At 43.9% G+C, this 20609-nt stretch overlaps 1 protein-coding gene across 4 annotated transcripts in view; it reads right to left on the minus strand.

The window, feature by feature from the left end:
• The window catches only part of CYTH3 (cytohesin 3), a 63938-nt gene that overhangs the window by 27274 nt on the left and 16055 nt on the right, over nt 1-20609 (minus strand). The window contains exon 2 of one of the 4 annotated variants that reach the window (XM_074313938.1): nt 8020-8136. The exons of 1 other annotated variant lie outside the window; for it this stretch is intronic. In XM_074313938.1, the coding sequence (XP_074170039.1) occupies nt 8020-8136 (117 nt within the window). Of the gene's footprint in view, nt 1-1681; nt 1908-3220; nt 3344-8019; nt 8137-20609 lie in introns of those variants that run through there. 2 more of the 4 variants (XM_074313940.1, XM_019757555.2) reach the window with 2 other exon arrangements.

Raw genomic sequence — 20609 nt, forward strand, 5'->3', positions numbered from 1 at the left:
AAGAACTGACTCTGGGTGGTGAACACACAATGGGATTTACAGATGATGTAACACAGAATTGTACACCTGAAATCTATGTAATTTTATTAACAATTGTCACCCCGATGAAAAAAAAAAAAAAAAAAAGAAAAGAAAAGACCTATTTAACTGAGGTGATTAAGTGCACCTTAAGTGGGTGCGGCCTGATGTCTTCTTGCTACTTGTGGTAAAATCTAAGAGGAACGAGACAAATTGAGAGAATAACTGTTATGCAAAAAGGAACCAGGCCTTGATGATTTAGGACATTCTCAGCGTATCCAGATTGCAGAGGATAAAATTAGGAGCTGCGTCGTCAGGGAAGTGTGTTCTATAGAGAAAGCCAAGAGCGTGGCCGGCCGGTGTCTTGCTAACGCTTTGGAAGAAATAAGAATGTTCATCCTCACAGAAGGCTCTTGGGAGACAGTAAGCCGACCAGTCACTCATGGATCCCTTCAACCATCTCAGCACAGCCAGGAATAGAGATGGGATTACACAGGATAGATGTACAGAACGCCCTCTTGTCTAATGGAAAATAGTTTGGCAGCTTCTTACAAAACTAAACATACACTTATCGCATGACCCAGCAACGTCACTCCTGGACATTTATCCCAGAGAAATGAAAGTTTATGTCCACACAAAAACCTCTACACAAATGTTCACAGCAGTTTTACTTATATCCTAAAACTGGAAACTAAAGTGTCCCACGATAGGTGAAGGTACATCCATAATACGGAATATTAGCCGTAAAAATCAGTAAACTATTGCTATACACAACAACTTCGATGGATTGTAAGGGCATTATGCAGAGTGGAAAAAAAGCCAATTGCAAAAGGTCACATACTGTATGATTTTATTTATATAACATTCTCAAAATGACAAAAATACCGAGATGGAAAACAGAGTAGTTGTTTCCTGGGGTTAAGGACGGTTGGGGAGTGAGCAGGTGTGACTAGAAAGATGTAGCAGGAGGGAGACGGAGGTCCCCGTAGGGACAGAATAGTTCTGTGTCTTGATTGCAGGATTCGTTGATAAGATGACATGGGGCCTACACGTGCCCACTGTACCGTGTCAATGTCCTCGTTCTGATATTGTATTAGTTACATGAGACGTAACCAATGAGAGGAAATGGGTGATGGGCAAGTGAGTCCTCTTTGTACTACTGTCTTTACAACTTTCTGTGAATCCATAATTAGTTCAAAATTTGAAGTTTAAAAAATATACATCACGAGGCGGACGGGTGGCTCAGTTGGTTAGAGCGCGAGCTCTGGGCAACAGAGCTGCCCATTCGATTCCCACATGGGCCAGCGAGTTGCGCCCTCGCAAATAGAATGAAGACAATGAACTGCAGCTGAGCTGCCACTGAGCTCCAGGGCAGCCAGATGGCTCAGGCGGTTGGAGCATGTCCTCTCAACCACAAGGTTGCCGGTTTGACTCCCTCAAGTGAAGGTGGGCTGCGCCCCCTGCAACTAAGTTTGAACAACGGGCGACTGGACCTGGAGCTGAGCTGCGCCCTCCACAACTAAGATTGAAAGGACAACAAACTGACTTGGAGCTGATGGGTCCTGGAGAAACACACTGTTCCCCAATAAAGTCCTGTTCCCCTTCCCCAATAAATAAAATCTTTATACATCACCTAAGGAAAAAAATCAGGTGTTTTCTATACCTTGGTGACCAGACAGAAGGAACAGGTACACCCCGATCTCCAGTGAAACCCCGATCTCCAGTGAAACCCCAATCTCCAGTGACAGGGCTCCTGCAAGCAGAACGCGGGCCCTCCTTGCCAGGGTGCTCCCCACAGCCTCTGATGGGATGGGCCAGTCCAAGCACCAGTGAAACACCAGCCAGACTTTCAAAGACAGGCTGCCAAGGTCCATCTTCACTGAGTCAACATCAGGGCTTCCTCAGTCTAAAAAGGTGACACCAGTGGCAGCAGGACACTACACCTAAGCATCGTGTCTGTGCCGTACGAGGGACATACCTGGCTTACCTGGCTTTCCTCACCCACATGCTTATCACAACAATAATGCCCACCGGCCTGGGGGACTCACTAACATTTTAATACCCAGGGAAGCAGCGGCCCAGGCAAACGTTACCAGGAAGTGCTGACTAGAACTGAACCAATTCATGATACGCGATTACAATTCATCATAACGAAGAAATGGTCCACATTTTCAGGTGATGGTTAATTTTTACTTGACAGCCTAACTAATTTGACAAAAGAACATTTTAAAAAGTAGTTCCACACAACACTCTGGTCGGCCTGCTCATGACAAGAGCCAATGAATCAATTAATAAATTTAACATAAACTAAACACTAGTTGGCAGCCTTTACTGATAGGTAAGTCATTTTCTCCATTATTCGAAGCAAGCGAAAGTGAATAGAATACTTGACTTCTTCTCCATTTGAATGGAGATTAGGTACTTAACACACAAATTAATTCTCCAGAACTGGGAGAACTGGTAATGCACATCATAACTCCAGCAGGCAAATCATCAAAACCCATGAAATGACACTAACGCTGCCTTTTCAATTTCCACACGTGTAATTCTCACTGATTCACAACTCTACCCAATTCGTTCATTCTTTGAATTTTCCTATTGCACAAAAAGCAAAAATACAGGCTCATGCAGATAAAGCAATTGAGAAAAGAAAAAACAACTTTAACCCCCCCCACACAGAGATAACCACAGTTACCATTTCAGATTCAATCCTTCCAGAATATACGCATGTACACACAGAGGAAGACACAGAAAGAGAAGCAGAGCTTTAAAACCCTTTTGAATGCGAGGATGCGGACGACAGACCTCGCCGGTGCGGCTGCCACTCGTGTGGCTTGGTCCCTTTCTAGTTCCCCTTACTTCTCTATAATTAGCACCTCACTACATCATTCTCCTGACCACACAAAGCAGCACTTTATAAAATACCATTCTACCCTTTTTTAACTCTGTGAAGAGATGATAATCAATAAAAACAAAATAAAAATCTCAAATATTATAGGACCGAGACATGTCATATAAGAACTAAATTTCTTAGTTCACTATTTAACCTCAATCCTTCTTACTTTATTTTAAATCAAAACTCACTCCCAAAAGGAAAAGACTACACTCGTTCAAGCAAAAATTAACCTAAATAGCAAGAGCTAACAGAGAAAGAATGACGAGCTTTCATACACCCACTTAACGTCAAACGCCTACATTTTACCTGATTTTCAAGCCCTCCATACTTAGTTTACAAAACCAAAAGTGTGTTGCTGCTGTTGCCCAGTAGCGAGACTCTGGCTTTCACAGCAGAGCCGTCAGGAGGGAGTCAGGTAAAGGCAGGCATCTTTCAGTTTCAGAAGCTTATGCCCATGGTTTTCATTCCTTTCCTCCTCCAAAACCTTGCTCCTTCAGCCACACCCCCGCTTTATCTTTCTCTCTTCCTGCCAGCTTCTTTCCATCAATCTACAAATATAAACATATTCAAATTTCTCCCATCCCATCCCTGTCGAACCCACATTCCTTAGAGCTATCACGCAATCTCTTTTCTCCTCACATAAACTATTAGGAAGAGTAGTCTGCATTTGTATGCTGCTTCTTAAACAGAGACAGAGATTATCTAAATACTATGAATAAGCTTGAGTCGGTAAGTACATACCAAAATGTACTGTAGCTCTAATAATAACAGTGTGGTACTCGCACAAAAATAGGTAGCAAAGATCAATGAAACTGAATATAAAGCCTAAAAACAGAATCACGTATAGAAAATGTTTACGAGAACCGTCTCTTCAACAAATGGTGCTGAGACAATTGGGTATCCACAGGTAAAAGAATGAAGTTGAACCCCTCCCTACCTCAGACCATATACAAAAATTAACTCAAAATGGACCAATGAGCTAAATATAAGAGCTAAAACCATAAACTCTTAGGAAAAAATGTAGAGGTAAATCTTCATGACCCTGAGTTTGGCGATGCATTCTTAGATATGACACCAAAAGCACAAGCAAAAAAAAAGAAAACGTAAACTGGACTTCACCAAAATTAAAAACTTTTGTGCATCAAAGGACATTATCAAGAAAGTGAAAAGATAACCTACAGAAGGGGAGAAAATATTTGTAAATCATATATCTGATAAGACTTTAGTATCCAGAATACATTAATAACTCTTACAATTCAACCACAAACAACCCAATTAAAAAATTCAAAGGACATGGATTTTATTGACATTTCTCTAAAGATACACAAATACCCAACAAGCACGTAACAAGATGCTCACCATCACAAGTCATTAGGAAATGCAAATCCAAACCACAATGAGACTATACTTCCTACCCACTAGGGTGGCTGTAACAATTTTTTAAAAGTGTATTAACAGCTGTTGACAAGGATGTGAAGAAATTGGAACCTTCATACATTGCTGGTCGGAATGTAAAACAGTTCAGTCTCTCTGGAAAACATTTTAGCAGTTTCTCAAAAAGTTAAACATAGAATTACTATATGACCCAGCAATTCCATGAAGTATACACCCAAAAGAACCTAAAACAGGTATTTAAACAAATACTTGCACACTAATGTTCAAAGGAGCACTGTTTACAACAGCCAAAAAGGTGGAAACAACCCAAATGTCCATCAACAGATGAATGGATGAACAAGCTGTAGTACAGCCAAACAACGGAGTATTATTATGCAAAAAAAACAAAGAGAAAAAACCTGCTGTTACCTGCTATAACACAAATGACTCCTGAAAACATTATGCTAAGAGACAGAAGCCAGATGCAAAAGACCGCATACTGTAGGATTCCACTGATGTTAAATATCCAGAAACGGCAAATCTATAGAGACAGAAAGGTCAGTGGCGGCTGGGTTGGTGCATGGATTGGCTGCAAACAGGAATGAGGGAGCCTGTCGGGGTGATGAAAATATTCTAAAATTGACTGGGTGATGTTTGCACAACTCTGTAAATTCACTACAAGTCACTGAATTATATGCTTTAAATGGGTGTATTTTATCATAAATTGTACCTCAATAAAGCTGTTCGAAAAAATAAGGGGTTTGGTTAGTCTTTCTGTTTTGGAACCCTAGCATCCAGGATCCCTACTCGGCAGAACGTGCCTATTTTCCATTTTCCCTTTCTGTGTATTCCAACAGAAGTAGAAAAACTAGAGCATGCAGCATACACTGACAGGCCCCCAAACAACCCTAAACCAATGGCCAGCCTGTCATATATTGAATACCATGCCTAATATTAATAAAGTCCGAACAATAAGATAAATCAAGACAGTACAGTATTATTTGTGTCATGCTGCCAAACAAGACGTGTACATTTCCGCTTTCATGTACCCAGTGAAGTATTCACACAAGCTGCTCTGGCTGCAAAGACCAAGCTCTGAGATGAATCTTGTCCAAATAGGGCTTATAGTATTACTGTGACACTCACAAAACATTAAAGCCTACGCCGAACATATTTTTAAAAGAAAACAGAAGGCAATTTTGTCTGTAAACAAAGAAGAACTGATCTGAGGTGCTCATCAGGGGGCCCAGGACAGCAGCACATGGCACTAGCCTGGCAGAGCCCACTCAGGCAAACGGGGTGCCCTGACAAAAGGCAATGATGCCTCTGTGCTTGGCTTCTGCTTTAAGCTGGCAGCCTGGCCCGGCTCCATCTAAAGACCCACCCCGCCCCCACCACCACCACCACACAGCCACACCTACAAACAACATTCCCCAGCCCCTCGCTGGCCCAGAAGGCAGAGCGCAGTTCCTCATTCCTGAACCACAGCCCGGTCTTTAGCAGACTGGATACAGCTGTACAACATCTGGCATTTCACTTTCCATTCACAAACATCTAAAAGGCACAAAGCTTGAGGAATTCAATGTTAGGTGGGGGTGGGGAGGTGGGGGAGTGCTATTTTAGGGCAAAGCAGGCAAACGCAGTGGAATCCATGTGGTTTTTATCTCACAGTCCAGGAAGGAAGGTGAGGTCGGCAGTCTGGGCTGAAAATCCCAGCTGGAGAGTCTTCTAGCTACTCCATGGCTGAGGTCTTATGAACCTTTCAGTTATCTCCTGAAATTTCAGCCGCAGTCGTCAGGTTTTGTAGTGCAATTTAAAGCTTTGATACGCAGCCAGATCTCAAAGTAAAGCAGCAACACAACATCCCAAAGGTCACAAGAACTTGACAGTTCATATACATACAGAACTTGGGCAAGGAAGGCTGGTGTTTTAAAGTCCCCAAGGCTGGGTCAAGAGGGCAGAGCTGGCACATGGGCAAGCTCCTGTCGCCTCTAAACCCAGGAAATGACAGGAGAGACTTTTTGGAAAAGAATAAATCACTAACAGCCTAGAAATGCTGAAATGGCTACAAAAAAGAAAGCAGAAAGGAACAGATGGAAGCAGAAATCAAACTCAAGGAAAAACAGTCGGTAACACTGTTGCAAAGCTAGAGTTTTAAAGAGCTCTAAGCCTCAAGTCAGTAGGCATGCTATGTGCAAATGATTTTAAAAAAAGAAAAAGTCAAGTGGTACAGAAAGGCTTATAATGAAAAACATATGACCATCTCAATAGATGGAAAAACAGCATTTGATGAACTTCAACAGCCTTTCCTGATTAAAAATAAAAAAAGCAGTATACTAAGAATAGACGATGTCTTAACCTAACTGAAGGATCAGGGGCAGGAACCTACAACCAACATCAGACTTGGAAGCATCCCCACTAAAGATGGGACCAAAACGAAGGTACCACCATCACGACTGCTATTCAACACAAAAGGCTTGGCAGGTTTCCCAAGGCTGGAAAAACCTGGGGCCCTGGTTAGGAAACTAAAGGGAAGCATATACATCAACTAAGTTTTCAATAATTAGCAAATTTGTATTTCTCCACCCAAATGGGCTGTCGCATTCTTTGTGTGCCTTCCAAGCCAACAAGATCTCATAAACTTGACTGAAATGTTATGATCTCTCAAGCAGAAAACTGCACCAGGACTGGGAACACGTAACCTTCCAGGCCGAGCGGAAGGATCCAGGATACGCAAGTCCCCGCTTTTTGGAGAACACTTCAGGGGCCTCCGATCTCTGCATCGGTCTGTTTCTTTAATCATGAAAATGTGGAAGGTGGACTAGATTTCAGCCACCAGATCACCACTCGGGTTCATCCAGACTCAGATTCTCCTATTTGAAAACTATACGTCAATAACGGAAATGAGAACGTGAAAACTTCCCCTTACTTCCATGTTTAACTCTGCCCAGAAGAATGGTGTAAGAAGCGATTTTCCTGATTCCCCCCTTCTCTTTCGTTATGTCAAACGAAGCTCGTGGCCTTCTTTCCAGCTGCAAAGCAGCAGGTTGAAGAAAACAGACCTCACAGCACATTCATTAAAGGAAGCAGTGTGTCCCTGCCTTCGCAGGGCGTTTCCATTTGTATATACATTTGCTTTAAAGCTCATCCGTTTCCACGTCTACAGGACAGAAGAACATACTTAACATGCCCTCCAGCCAGGCTCTGTTCAAAATACTTAGCTCCGATAAGGGAGCATTTTAGGGGAAGCAGAGCAGTTGGAAAGAAGTCTTTGTGAGAAAAAGAATCAAGTTCTCCACTTGTGTGGGAGGGTGGGATTCAGGGGTCAGGCCACACTGAAAGAGCCAGGCTGGTAGCTAAGAGACTCCCTCCAAATGACCTCAAAAATAAAAAATGAATAGTTTTAAAGCGAGTAGAGAAGGCAAAAGAACTTTTTATCTGTATCCAAACCATGTTCAACTTTAACATTTAGCTTCTGGAAACCCAGGCTTTTCCCCCTCTGAGCAATGTCCTCCCACTCTCCGTATCCACCCGCCACTGTCCACAGCCACAAAACGATCCCCACACTGGAAAACACTGTATTTTTCAGAATGTAAAGCCCGCCCATTTTAATAGGGGTTTCCCCCCTTCCACTCTGTCTTATCTTCTTTTCCTTTACTCCTGTGATGGGAAAAAGCACCTAATTTCATTAAACGGTTTGATTGGTAACGTGAATTATTGAGGATGCTGACAAGGAAACATAAGGTCGCGCAGTGCCGTCCAAGACGCTTCGTTCCGAAGGCTCTGAGCACACAGACAGGATACAGAGAGCCGCTGCACGCACTCGCAGATGTGTAACAGCTGTCCAGCTACAGAACAGAGGAACAGAAGGTAAAACTTGAATTAGCCAAAGAAAGGGTAGCAGGAAATCCAAGGAAGAAATATGCAGTTATTAAAGGAAAGTTGGCTGAGGCGCCAGACTATCCTGACTGATGATTCAGACATAAAAGTGGTTACATTTGAAATTTAAATATGTTAAAAAAAAATGATGAAACACTTTTTCTGCCTCTACAGTGTAGCGAAGGACCCATGGTTGTCTGTTCCTGGATCTAGAGGTCCACTGCACCCTTATAAGCCTTGTGCAAGTTATTTAATCTAGTTATGCCTGTTTCCTCATCTGTAAAATGGGCTTAAGGACCGCTGCAAGAATTACCAGAGAGCTAACAGTCTGCATGCAAAGTGCTCACTCAGCACAAGCTCTGGCACACAGCAGAGGACAGACAAATGGGAACCATGGGGAGTGTTGCTATTATTGTATCAATTACTAGTAACATCCTTCACCTAGAAACTTACAAGACTTTCTCCTTAAAGGAAAGCCTCAGGCACCTAAAGCTAAAAATATCTATTCCCATTTTACTAGGGGGAAAAGAGAACTTTTTTTGGTTCTACGGAGAACATCAAATGATTAAAGCAAACCCCAAACAGACAGAACTTGTCAAAACTAAAAATTTAGAATCTCAATTTGCAGTCTACTGCTAGACTCAAGGAAAGTTCTGTCTCGGAGGCCTGAAATTACAATTTGAAGAATGTTCATCATCACTGTGAATTTACAAGGCAAAAAGCCCACTGAACCCATGTGTTCACAATAGGACACAGGCATGCAGTGAAGGACAGAGGACCACGCCGCCAATAGGTGACAATGTAGACCCGACACTGAACATGCCCACAATGTAATTACATGAGAAAGCGGGTAAGAAACCATAAGTACATAGAGCTCCATTCGTGTTCTGGAAAATACATATATTCATTCACATAAAAGTCAAGTTATACAAACCAAAATGGTGATGATGGTAGAATTATAGGTGATTCTTATTCTCCTCTTTGTCATTTTTCTGAAAATGTTTAGGAGCTTGTACTTTTACAATCAGAAAAAAACAATCGCAAATGCTATCTGCATCTAGAAGTGAGAAATGGCTCTGTGGCCGAGCAGGTAACAAGCCGCACACGCGGTTCCACGGCCAGCTTCTCTCAGCCTCCTGGGCAGGGTTTCCACGTACCCGGCAGTGCCGCGCCTCACAGCTCCTAGGGTCCTGTAGGCCTTGCCCCTCTCAGCAGTACCAACCAGGCCTGGACTTGCACTCATTTCTCAAGCATTACTGAAGCCCTGCTCGGTGCCAGGCACTTGCCGGCAGCAGGGGTGAGGCACGGCCTCCGCCCAGCCCACGCCTCTGTCCCGTGGGGAAAGACGCATCCCCACACACACTGTTATTACTACAGATGCCAGTAAGTTCTGTGAGGGAAATGAGGATAACGGAAAACGCAGGCTGAGGATTCGAGAAGACTGACTGGTGACCCGGAGTCAGCCAGACGGAGAGCAGGCTCAGGGAGAAGAGTCACCTGAAAGATTCTGCAGGAAGTGAGACACTTGCTCACAGCCCCTGCGACATCACAACAGTGTTTCTCAGGGAGATGAGGCCAGCGCCGTCTCCCAGGGAGCCTGACCTGGTAGCGCTGACCGCCTGGGGCCTCTGCAGGCCCAAAAGCCACATCTCCCAGGCCCAAATAGACTTGCATCACACTCGAGAAACATGGGTTTCAAATCAGCCCATTTATTAATTTACAATAAGAAACAACTGCCAAAGAAACCTGATGCCGTGGGCATAGCGTGCTGCATTCTCTCACTCTCAGGGCTAACTGCTCAGTGCATAGAAAGAAATACAAACCCATCCACGTAACAGGACACTAGAAATTAGCGGGAGCCTATGTATAACGGGAAACTGCCGAGTGGGCGCACACTCAAACCAGGAGGGAGGAGTCTGTAGTGTTTTAGGGCACCAGCATCCTGGCCTGAGGCCCCCTCCCTCCACAGGGGTGCCCCACGGCACCTGGGCTCACTGCAGGCATCTTCACTCCTGGGACGGGCTCTCCCCCGAGCCTGACCACCCAGGCCAGCGGCGCAGCTGTCTCTGCCTCTGCCAGTCCCTTCAACTGATGCCCCTTCTACATGGACACATTCCAGCCTTGTCTTTGTTTGACTGGACAGGCAGCCATCCATCTCCTTCCAAGGAGGAGACCGTAGTGGTTTTACAGTCTGAAACCCTAAGATGGGAATCAGCTTCCCCCATCCAAAGACTCTGAGGGTACCTCACTACAGTCCCAAACAGCCTCAAAACAAGGCCCTCTTCCAAACTCTCTGATCCTAAAACCCTTCTCCGACCATAAACTGGAACAATCTAATCTGCCTGCTGCTTTCTTGCCCCAATCTGCACCCCAGTCTTTAAACTTGCCTCATCTCCTGGTCTCTCCACACCCTCTAGGCTTCACACCCCCTCAACAGCCCGAGATGCACCTTTCCAAAGGTATCCTTACCTTCTATCTAGCCCTTCCAGCAGACCCACTGCCAAACCCAATCCTGGATAAACTCAACCACCCTTTAATCCAAGCCAGACATAAGCACAATTCTGATTATTAAAACCATCCAGGAGGCAAGGCAGTTCTCCGACCTTGAGAATACAACAAACAGCCAGGCTCAGGAAGGCCCTGGGACTTGTGGCTGCAGAAGCCAGAAGCACCCAGGCATTAAGTACACACCGCCTCTGAGTGCTGGGCTTGGGGACACAAAGGTTAGGCTTCCCAACAAGAGGGTGACCAAGGATCTCTACCCAATACCTGGTACTCCTGCTTCCTGCCCCCTACTTATTTTTTTTAATATATATATTTTTCAATTACAGTTGATATACATTATATTAGTTTCAGGTGTACAATGCAGTAATTAAACACATATAACTTATGAAGTGATCACCCTGATAAATCTAGTACCCATCTGACACCATAGTTATTACAATACTGACTGTATTCACCATGATATATCCTACATCCCCATGACTAGTCTGCAACTACCAATTTGTACCTCTTAATCCCCTCCCCGCTTCACCCCAATCTCCCCAATCCAGCGACCATCAAAATGCTCTCTGTATCTATGAGTTTGTTTCTGTTGTGTTCGCTTATCATGTTCTCTATATTCCACATATAAGTGAAATCACATGGCACTTGTCTTTCTCTGTCTGACTTACTCCACTCGACACAATACCCTCTAGGACCCTCCAGGTTGTTGCAGACGGCAGATTTCATTGTTTGATGCTAATATTGCACTGTACATATGGACCACCTCTTCTTTATCCATTCTTCCATTGATGGACACCCAGGTTGCCTCTATCTTGGCCATTGTAAACAATGCTGCAGGGAACATATGGATGCACATGTCCCCTCAAAGAAGCGTTTTGGGTTTCTTTGGCTAAATACTCAGAAATGGGATTACTGGGTCCGTCTTTGTCTCTTGCCATAGCCTTTGTTTAAAGTCTATTTTGTTTGGTATATTTTGTCTGCTACCCCAGCTTTTTCGTTTTCGTTTTCATGAAGTATCTTTTGCCATCTCTATACTTTCAGTCTGTATGTGTCTTTAGATCTGACATGAGTCTCTTGTAGGTAGCATATGTAAGGGTCTAGTTTTCTTATCCATTCAACCACCCTATGTCTTTTGATTGGAGCATATCATCTATTTACATTTAAAGTAACTGTTGACAGGTATGTAGTTATTGCCATTTTATTAGTCATATTTTTTATCTCTCTCCCCCCCACCCCCCACCCCAATCTTAAAGAAGTCCCTCTAACATTCCTTGTAATACTGGCTTGGTGGTGATGAACTCTTTTAGCTTTTTCTTCTCTGGGAAGCTCTTTATGTCTCCTTCGATTCTAAATAATAGCTTGGCTGGTAGATTAATCTTAGTTGTAGTACTTGCTTTTCAGCACTGTGAATATCTCATGCCAATCCCTTCTGGCCTGTCAAGTTTCTGTTGAGAAAGCAGCTGACAGTCTTGTGGGAGCTCCCTCGTAGGTAACTAACTGCTTTTCTCTTGCTGCTTTTAAGGTTCTCTTTGTCTTTAACCCTTGGCATTTTAATTATGATGTGTCTTGATATGGGCCTCTTTGGGTTCATCTTATTTGGGGCTCTCTGCACTTCCTGGGCTTGTATGTCTATTTCCTTTACCAGGTTAGGGAAGTTCTCAGTCATTATTTCTTCAAATAGGTTCTCAATCCCCTGCTCCCTCTCCCTATGACGCGAATGTTGGTAGACTTGATGTTGTCCCACAAGCCCCTTAAACTGCCCTCACTTTTTTGGATTCTTTTTTCTTTTTGCTGTTCCAATTGGGTGTTTTCTGCTACCTTCTCTTCCAAATTATTGATTCAATCCTCTGCTTCAGCTAATCTATTGTTGATTCCATCTAATGTATTCTTCATTTCAGTTCCTGTATTCATTTCTGACTGGTTCTTTTTTATGTTTTCTATATTTTTGTTTCCTATCTCTTTGTTGAAGTTCTCCCTGAGATCATTGAGCACGCTTATAACCAATGTTTTGAACGCTGCTATCGGGTGGATTGCTTTTCTCCATTTTGTTTAGTTCTTTTTCTGGAGCTTTGTTGTTCTTTTATTTGGGGCACGTTTGTCTCCCCATTTTGGCTGCCTCCCTGTGTTTGTTTCTATGTACTAGGTAGAGCTGCTATGTCTCCCGGTCTTAGTAGCATGGCCTTATGTAGACGTCCTCCTATGGGGCCCAGTGGCGCAGTCTCCCTCATCACCTGAGCTGGGTGCTCCAGGTGTGTCCCTGGTGTGGGTTGTATGTGGCCTCCTGTTGTAGCTGAGCTTTGGTTGCTGTTTGCATGTCAATGGGAGGGACTGACCCTCAGGCTGACTGGTTGTGAGAACTGGCCATGATTACAGTGGAGGAGCTGTGTGCAGGGGCTGACCCTACAGAGCAGGATTCACCATAGTGGGGGTCTGGTGCCTGCCAGTCTGCCCTTTGGGTGTGTCTTCTAGGTTGGGTGGTGCTCTGGTGTGGTCTAAAGCTAGCCACCAGGTGTGTTGGTTCTGGGGCCTCTTGGGAAGGGCTCTGTCGCAGGCCAAGGTCAGCTGCTGCCTATGCCCAGGGCCCAGGGCCACTTGGTATGAGCTACAAAGTGATCTGCAGATGGTTGCCACTTGTGCTGGGCTGGGAGGTGCCTGGGAGAGGCTAAGCTGTGAACGGAGTCTGGCTGTTGCTAGTACCAGACTTGGGGCTGCTTAGCAAGAGGTACAGGGCACGCCAAGGCCAGAGGCTGCTTGTTTGGGGGTGCGTGAGCCTTTGAGAGATTTTAGGAAAGTCTGCAGCATGACCCAAGATAGACTGTTTGTATGGAAAGCCACTGGAAGCAGCTTGGGTAGGCCTGCAGGTTGGGTGGGGCAGGGTCTTATATTAATTTTTGCTCCAAAAGGCGCATTACAGCTGATTGTCCGACTAGGTCTTATTTTCGGGGAAACACGGTAGTTATCTTTCTAAATCACAAACCTAATCAAGTCACCTCCCTACCCACAGAGCCCTATTCAGCAACCTTCATGATGAGTAGCAGGAGCCTGGGAGACAGATCTTCAGAGGTCTCTGTCAACATAAGAGTTCTGGGAGTCAGCCCTCTTAGGTGGGCAAGTGTCAGGCAACCAAGAATCCACTGCCCTGGAAAAATAATCTTCTGGATTCTAAGGTTTGCCTTCCCAATAATTCAAAATCCATTGATCTAATCTACATCTGGATCAAGGAGCCTCTTAGAAGAAAAAGAGAGAGGCCCTCATTCCTTCCTGTTAGAAGTTCAAAGGGCACCTGATGCACCGATGTCCCCAACTGAGGCCTACTGGCAGGCAAGGATACCAAAAGCCCCAAAAAGGATGTCACCAGGAGAGGGTGACTTAGGCTTAACATCAAGGCCTGGACACTCATGAAAAGGGCTAGTTTTAGCACAACTTGTATTTAGAACTGGAAGCCCCCGGGGACCCAGTGACCCAGCCAAGCAGCTGTGCTTGGGGAAGAGTAGCTGAGTATGTGAGTGCAAACTAACGGAGTTGTAACTCTAGGACCCTCCAGCTCTCTTAGCACGTGGCTGGACTAACCCCTTTGGATTTAATGAATCTATGGAGTTCCATAGGACAATTCCTAGGTCAAGAAGAGTCATCCTGAAAGAGATAGTGGAATTCCTAATAACAGTAATGAGACAGCTTGAGTGATTTGTTGAAAAAGGGATGGGGCCAAAGCTGGTGAAGATCATTGTTATCAGTGGTTCTTCCCCACCCAGTCAGCAGAAGGAGAGCCGCGATGCCTCATTCAAGAGCCTCTTACCTGGTCATCAGTGATGCTTCCAACCTTACTGCCACCGCAGCCCTAATCTCACTGAATGCTCATCCCCAGCACAGCAGCTTCTCTGCCGGGCGCCTGTATTTCTCCTCCTCACAGAAAGCTTAACCGTCCTTCCCCACCTGCTGACAACCTACTAGTTCTTTAAGGCTCAATCATCACTTTTTCCACAATGTCTGCCCTGTTTCTTCCTAAGGACTTCCCGGTGTGGCCTTCACCTCTACTGCGCATTTGTCCTGTGCTCCTGTCCACGCCTCCCCACTAAGCTGCCAGAGGGCAGCCGTTCCGTCCTGTGTTACTCTGTGCTTCTCAGGAACCTATCACAGCTTCTTTCTGATACACGGTTGTCACTTAACAGATATTACCCTGAAATGAAAAAGAAAATGCCACATGTCGGTCATGTAAGACAACAGCTGACAGTATTTTGCTGCTAATTTATATCGTTTCTTCATCTCTGGAAATGACGCATATTACAAAGCCACCAGGGAGCGAAACTGCAAGTATGGAGTTCCTGTTCTCCTCTCCACATCTGTACACTACCAAAAGAATAGTCTCTCCTTATAAAAAACTAGCAAGGAAAATCAGGACACAAATGGTAGATAAGTAAACAGTGGAAGATACAAATCTACCACTGTTTAAAGAAACTTTGAAATGTTTGTGTAGACAGGACTGGCTGCTGAGGAGGCTGAGGGGGAACCAGGCAGTCTCCCACGTTGCTGGTGGGAATAAAAAAGTAGTGAATGGGTGTGGACGGAAGTCTGGTAAAGTCTATCAACATTGCAAATCCATTTCCATTTTGGTTCAGGAATCCCACTTCTGAAAATTTCTCTCAGATCAATTTGCAAAAAATGGCATATTCACGAGGCTATTCATTGCAATATAATATCAAAGACCAGAAACAACCCAAGGGTCCATCAATAAGGTGCTGGTTAAATAAACTAGTACACCCACACGGTGGACTGCTACACAGCTGTTAAAACGGGGAGAAAACACGCTATGTACCAAATTAAATGAAAGAGGCAAAGTATAAGAGGAAGCAGTGTTAAGGATGTATATGTTTATTATAATTGCATATATAAACATTGTAAGGCTGAAAAGAAGCCGATGAAAATGACTCTTTGTAAGAAGCAGCACGGGGAGAGGAGAGGCTCGCGTTTGTGCAGTTACAGCAGTAAACTCACTCTCCTGCAAAGGAGGGGTGAGAGTGGAGAGGGGCTGCTTCCCTACACATCACCAAAACCACCCAGCTCCAGGAGAGCAAGCAGCTCTTTGTAACAGACCTTCTTGGTCACACTGAGCTGACACCATCCTGCCCACGGCTTCCCACACCCTTCCGATCCTACCCTACTATGCCAAGGCAGCCCGTGCTGGGATTCCCCAGGGGGCCAAAGGCCACCAATCCCCAGGCTGCTGCAGAGGACTGGGGCTCCTGTGGAGAGAGAACCAAAAGAGCCTGCTGAGAGAGACCCAAGTCCACGCAGGTTCCCCTGCTTTCCGTCTCTGGGCCCCCCTTTCAATTTTCAAGTGGTTACCTTTAAATCATTTTTTTAAACCAAACTGCTACCTATGTTTTTCTCATTATCAATGTCAAAAATAAAGCAGTCGATACCCCCTTTGTAAGAAGAAAGGCAAGGCTTTACTTTCTCTCAACCTTCCTCTCCTCCCCCACCACCTACTTCTCACCTGTTAACGTAACTTGGACCCATATTTATTATCGCCGGTTTTTTAACTGAATAACTGAGGTTTGTTCTTTTCATTACATATCTTCTTTTTCAAGAATGATTTACATTTGGATTTTAATTTGTAACCAAGTTTATAATTATTTAGACTTACATTTATGTTTAAATGATTTCAATTCAACATCACTTTCCAACGTTCCCCTTCCTGAGTTATTTCAATTCATCGTTTTATTGGATTGGAATATATTTTTAAAAGAGTGTTTTGCAAGAAAAATTCACATATGGTGTATCAGGAAGATTCAGGTACAGATAGCAGGAAAATGGCTCTAATGGCCATGAAGACTAAGAAATCCTATTGGCTCACATAATTCTGAAGTGCAGAGGTGGGGTGAATGCCCACATACGGCAGCATGCTAGATCCGGCTGCTGTGCCGTTACAGAACCCCTTTCTGTTGCCATCACAAATTAACAACAATCACCAGTGCGATTATTTAATTCGTGGTTACAACCTTTTACCCTCAAAACTCTCGGCCTCGGCTTCACTATCTTCTGGCAATGTTGTAGAAAAGTCTAAAATCATCCCAATGTTTCCTTCTTTGTAACCAACCTTTTTTTCTCTGCTGACTGGCAGCTTGTACTTTCTTTATTCTTGAAATTTAAAAATTTCACCAGCATATAGTTGCTCTTTCCTCTAACTTCATCTAATGCAGAACAAGCCCTTCAACATACAGAGGCACTTGGTGGGTTGGGGTTTTGTTTGTTTGTTTGTTTGTTTGTTTTTCTCCAGCTCAAAGATACTTTCTTTCCCCATTGTATCTCTGATTACTGTTTCTGTTCTGTTTGTTTTGGTAGCTTCTTCTGGAACAACATTATTTTGATCACAGCACCAATTTAACTTTCTACATTGTAATTTTCGCTCTTCATGGATCCTAACGGAGTTCAAAATTCTGCAAATGCAATTAGTATTGTTACAGCTTCTTTCTCTCAGCCCATTCATTTCACTGTATCTGCCTCTCAATCAACTAGTTTTCAGTTTGGCCTGCTGCCTTATCTCATCTTTCAATCACTTATTCAGAGTCTTCCTTGAATTTTATTAAAAACAGAACAAAGCAGATTCAACCTGAAATCTACTTTCTATAATTAATATTTTTCAAAATTATACCTTCTGCCTCAAAAACTATATCTCCCCTCTTTTATTTTAGTTTGGCATCTGTTGCTTTTTCCTTTATTATTGAACAATGATATCCAGGCCCAATTTCCCCCCAAAACCGAATGGCTGATTCTCCTTAGGATGCTGCTGGTTTGGTGGATTTTTTCCAGCTCTCGCTTGTAAACTGGAGGGCTGATGCGTATATGCATGGCACCGCCCACTCATAGACGGTCCGGCTTCAAGTGGGTATCCTGCAAGCCTGCTTCTCTGTGGATCTACTGTGTCCCCGAAAATAAGACCTAGCGAATATAAGACCCAGTCTTATATTATACTATATTATATAAGACCCGGTCTTATAGTAAAATAAGTCTTATAGTAAAATAGTAAAATAAGACCGGGTCTTATATAAGATCGGGTCTTATATTAATGTTTGCTCCAAAAGACGCATTCGAGCTGATTGCCTGGCTAGGTCTTATTTTCGGGGACACACGGTGTTGTATTGGTTCTGTGATCTAGCTTGTGTAAGAAATTCTGTCTGGGTGGCTTCCACTCCAAATAGATGGGGTGCTGTGCACTGTGCCAGGGAGCACGCGGAAGCACACGTGGCCCTCCCAGGTCAGCTGCTCCTGGACGTCGCTGCTGCACAGAGCAGACGCACCTCGCGCTCCCTGTGGTCACTCGGTATCTCCAGGCCTCATTTTACCCTCTTCTCCCCCAAATTAGTAGAGCCAATAGCATGTCCTCTTACATTTCTCGCAACCGAGCACGGAGTTCTCAGGCAATACAGTGATGAGTCAGCCCCCAGTATTTCTTCACTCTCATCCCATCTCGCATGATTCAGTTTTTCACCTTGTTTTCTGTCATTTCCATCAGGTTCTGGTGATTCACGGAAGGAGGCACGGCAGGACGTTAGAAAAACGCTGGCGCTCAAGTCTTACCTTCCTTATAAGTTTCCAATGATCATTTTAAAAAGTTTTATCTTCCTTTTGAGGTCAGCAATATTTCTACACAAGTTTTGTATTAAATTTTCTTTCACGCTGATGAGCTTTTTCATCTGTCTGGAGGTTCGTTGTCTGTACATATTTTAAGGTGAGATTTAGCCAGCTGTGTGGCTTGTTCTGGTGTTGTCCGTGGGTACCTTTTCTCAGTAGATTTCCCTCTTGAATGGGAAGGTTCACTATGTTCTATTCCATGAGCAAAGGCTTTCACTACCAGGCTTCACTTAGGATGAAAAGCCTTTGCGCTGAAAAGCCCCATAAGGCAGAAGAGAAAAAGCCTTACTTAGGGTTCTGGTACACACCCATGGAGCCCCAACGCTATCCAGGCAGAGAATTCCATCTCTGTAAAGAAATACCTGCCTACAGGTAAAATGCTATCAACTGTCTGCTTCAAAACCAAGGGAGAGGAGAACAAGCGGTGTCCTCGCAGCTGACTTGGAAGCCCCTCGTTTGCAGCCCACTGCTCTGAGCAGCGCCTCTGGGGGCTGCCAGGAGCTCCTGCTCACTCCAAAGCTTCATTCTGCTTATCTGTCTACAGCTATCCAATTTCTTGTTTCTTCCAAAAGTCTGTAAAACTCTCGTCTACTCCAGGCCCCTTCCCGTCCCCGCCGCCAGGAGCTCCCTATCAGTTGGGGGATTTGGGGCTGAACGCAGGATGGAAGCCTGGTCTCAGCCACCCAGCACTGGGCCCCCAGTGGCAAAGCCTCGTGAGTCAATCAATCGTTCATGCTTCTAGTAACAGATTTCAGTGCAGCTCCCGGGGAAACTCAGTTTCTCAAACCCACACATCGGTCTTCAGAGATGGTTCTGCTCTGGGTGTAACTGTGCCTGACATTACAAATTAAGGGATTCTGACAACAAGAATTCGAGCCAGTCCTTCTCCGAATACTGAGGCTGGAAATAAACTTCAATTTTCTCAGTGGGAAGAACACTTCCTAAACACCTTCAAGACAGCACACAAGCCACAGATGCAACCATGTATGTGACAGAGGTGAGCAAAACCTCTCTATCACTAAAACCAACCCAAGTCTCAAGTCCACCCACAGGAAAAGCAGAGGTACTTTCTACTGAATCATGTTACAACGTGGATGAACCTGGAAAACTGAATCATGCTTCTACGTGGACGAACCTGCCAAGGGAAAGAAATCAGACACAAAGGCCACACATTCTATAATGCCATTTACATGAAATGTTCAGAATAGGCAAATGCATCGAGATAGAAAGAAGATTAGTGGTTGCCAGGGGCTGGGGAAAATGACGGCTAGTAATCCGGACAGGGTTTCTTTGGGAGGTAATGAAAATGTTCCAACGTTAGGTTGTGGTGACGGTTACACAACTTTATGAACTTACGAAAAGCCACTGAATTGTGTACTTTCAAGGGGTGACTATTATGCTATGTGAATTCTAGTTTAATTTTTTTTTAAACAGGTATTTCATTATCACATCAGACTCAAGGTTCACAGTCCCTCATTCCTGTAATAACAGCAAATGAAACAATTTTTGAAGAGTACAAGGGTCTGATACCATGTGGAGCAGCAAACCAATCATGTATAAATCTAAGAAGCTACCAGACTGTTCTTAAGCTAAAAAAAAAAAAAAAGAAAGAAAATACCTGTGAGTGAAAATGGAGCAGGAGAGAGGTAGAGGAGACATTTAAGGAGTTTCTCGAAGGGTTACAAAAGTGTTTCTTTCAACGGGAGGCAGAAAATAGTAACTTATGAGAACCCAGGAGACTGAACTGTCCTAGTATAAAACCCACAAGGATTCTTCAAAATATCATTCACGCTGGTACAGATATAGCAACGATCCGTGAAAGAGAACAAAGTTCTCTTAAATTTATTCAGTGGTACTCATGTGTTATATCCACTCAAGTGTCACTGGTTTACTTTTCCTATAAAGTTTAAATAGCTTTAGGACAATGAACCATATTTTTGTGAATAATAAATACCTTTATTACTGACACCCTGAACCATAGAAAGGTGAAGAGATCATCTAAAATTAGAGCATGGGATTTCAGGGAAACCTGTCCATAAAATCCAACCTACGAAGAACAACTCGGAAGATTACTACAGAAGTGCACGATTTCTCACAGGCAGCGTTGGTCTCAAATAGCCCCCAAACAGGATGTCTGGCTACAATTAGAAGCAATCTGAGACATCTGACCTCAACATAAAAAAAGAAAAACAAAATGTTCAAGACACACAAGTATGTGAAAAATCACTGGTCTTATGATAATTACATTTATTGCAAAAACTATTTTGAAGCACATAATCCATCTTCTGCTGGAGGGTGATGATAT

Source organism: Rhinolophus sinicus, linkage group LG10, assembly GCF_036562045.2.
Source record: "Rhinolophus sinicus isolate RSC01 linkage group LG10, ASM3656204v1, whole genome shotgun sequence".
NCBI lineage: Eukaryota > Metazoa > Chordata > Mammalia > Chiroptera > Rhinolophidae > Rhinolophus > Rhinolophus sinicus.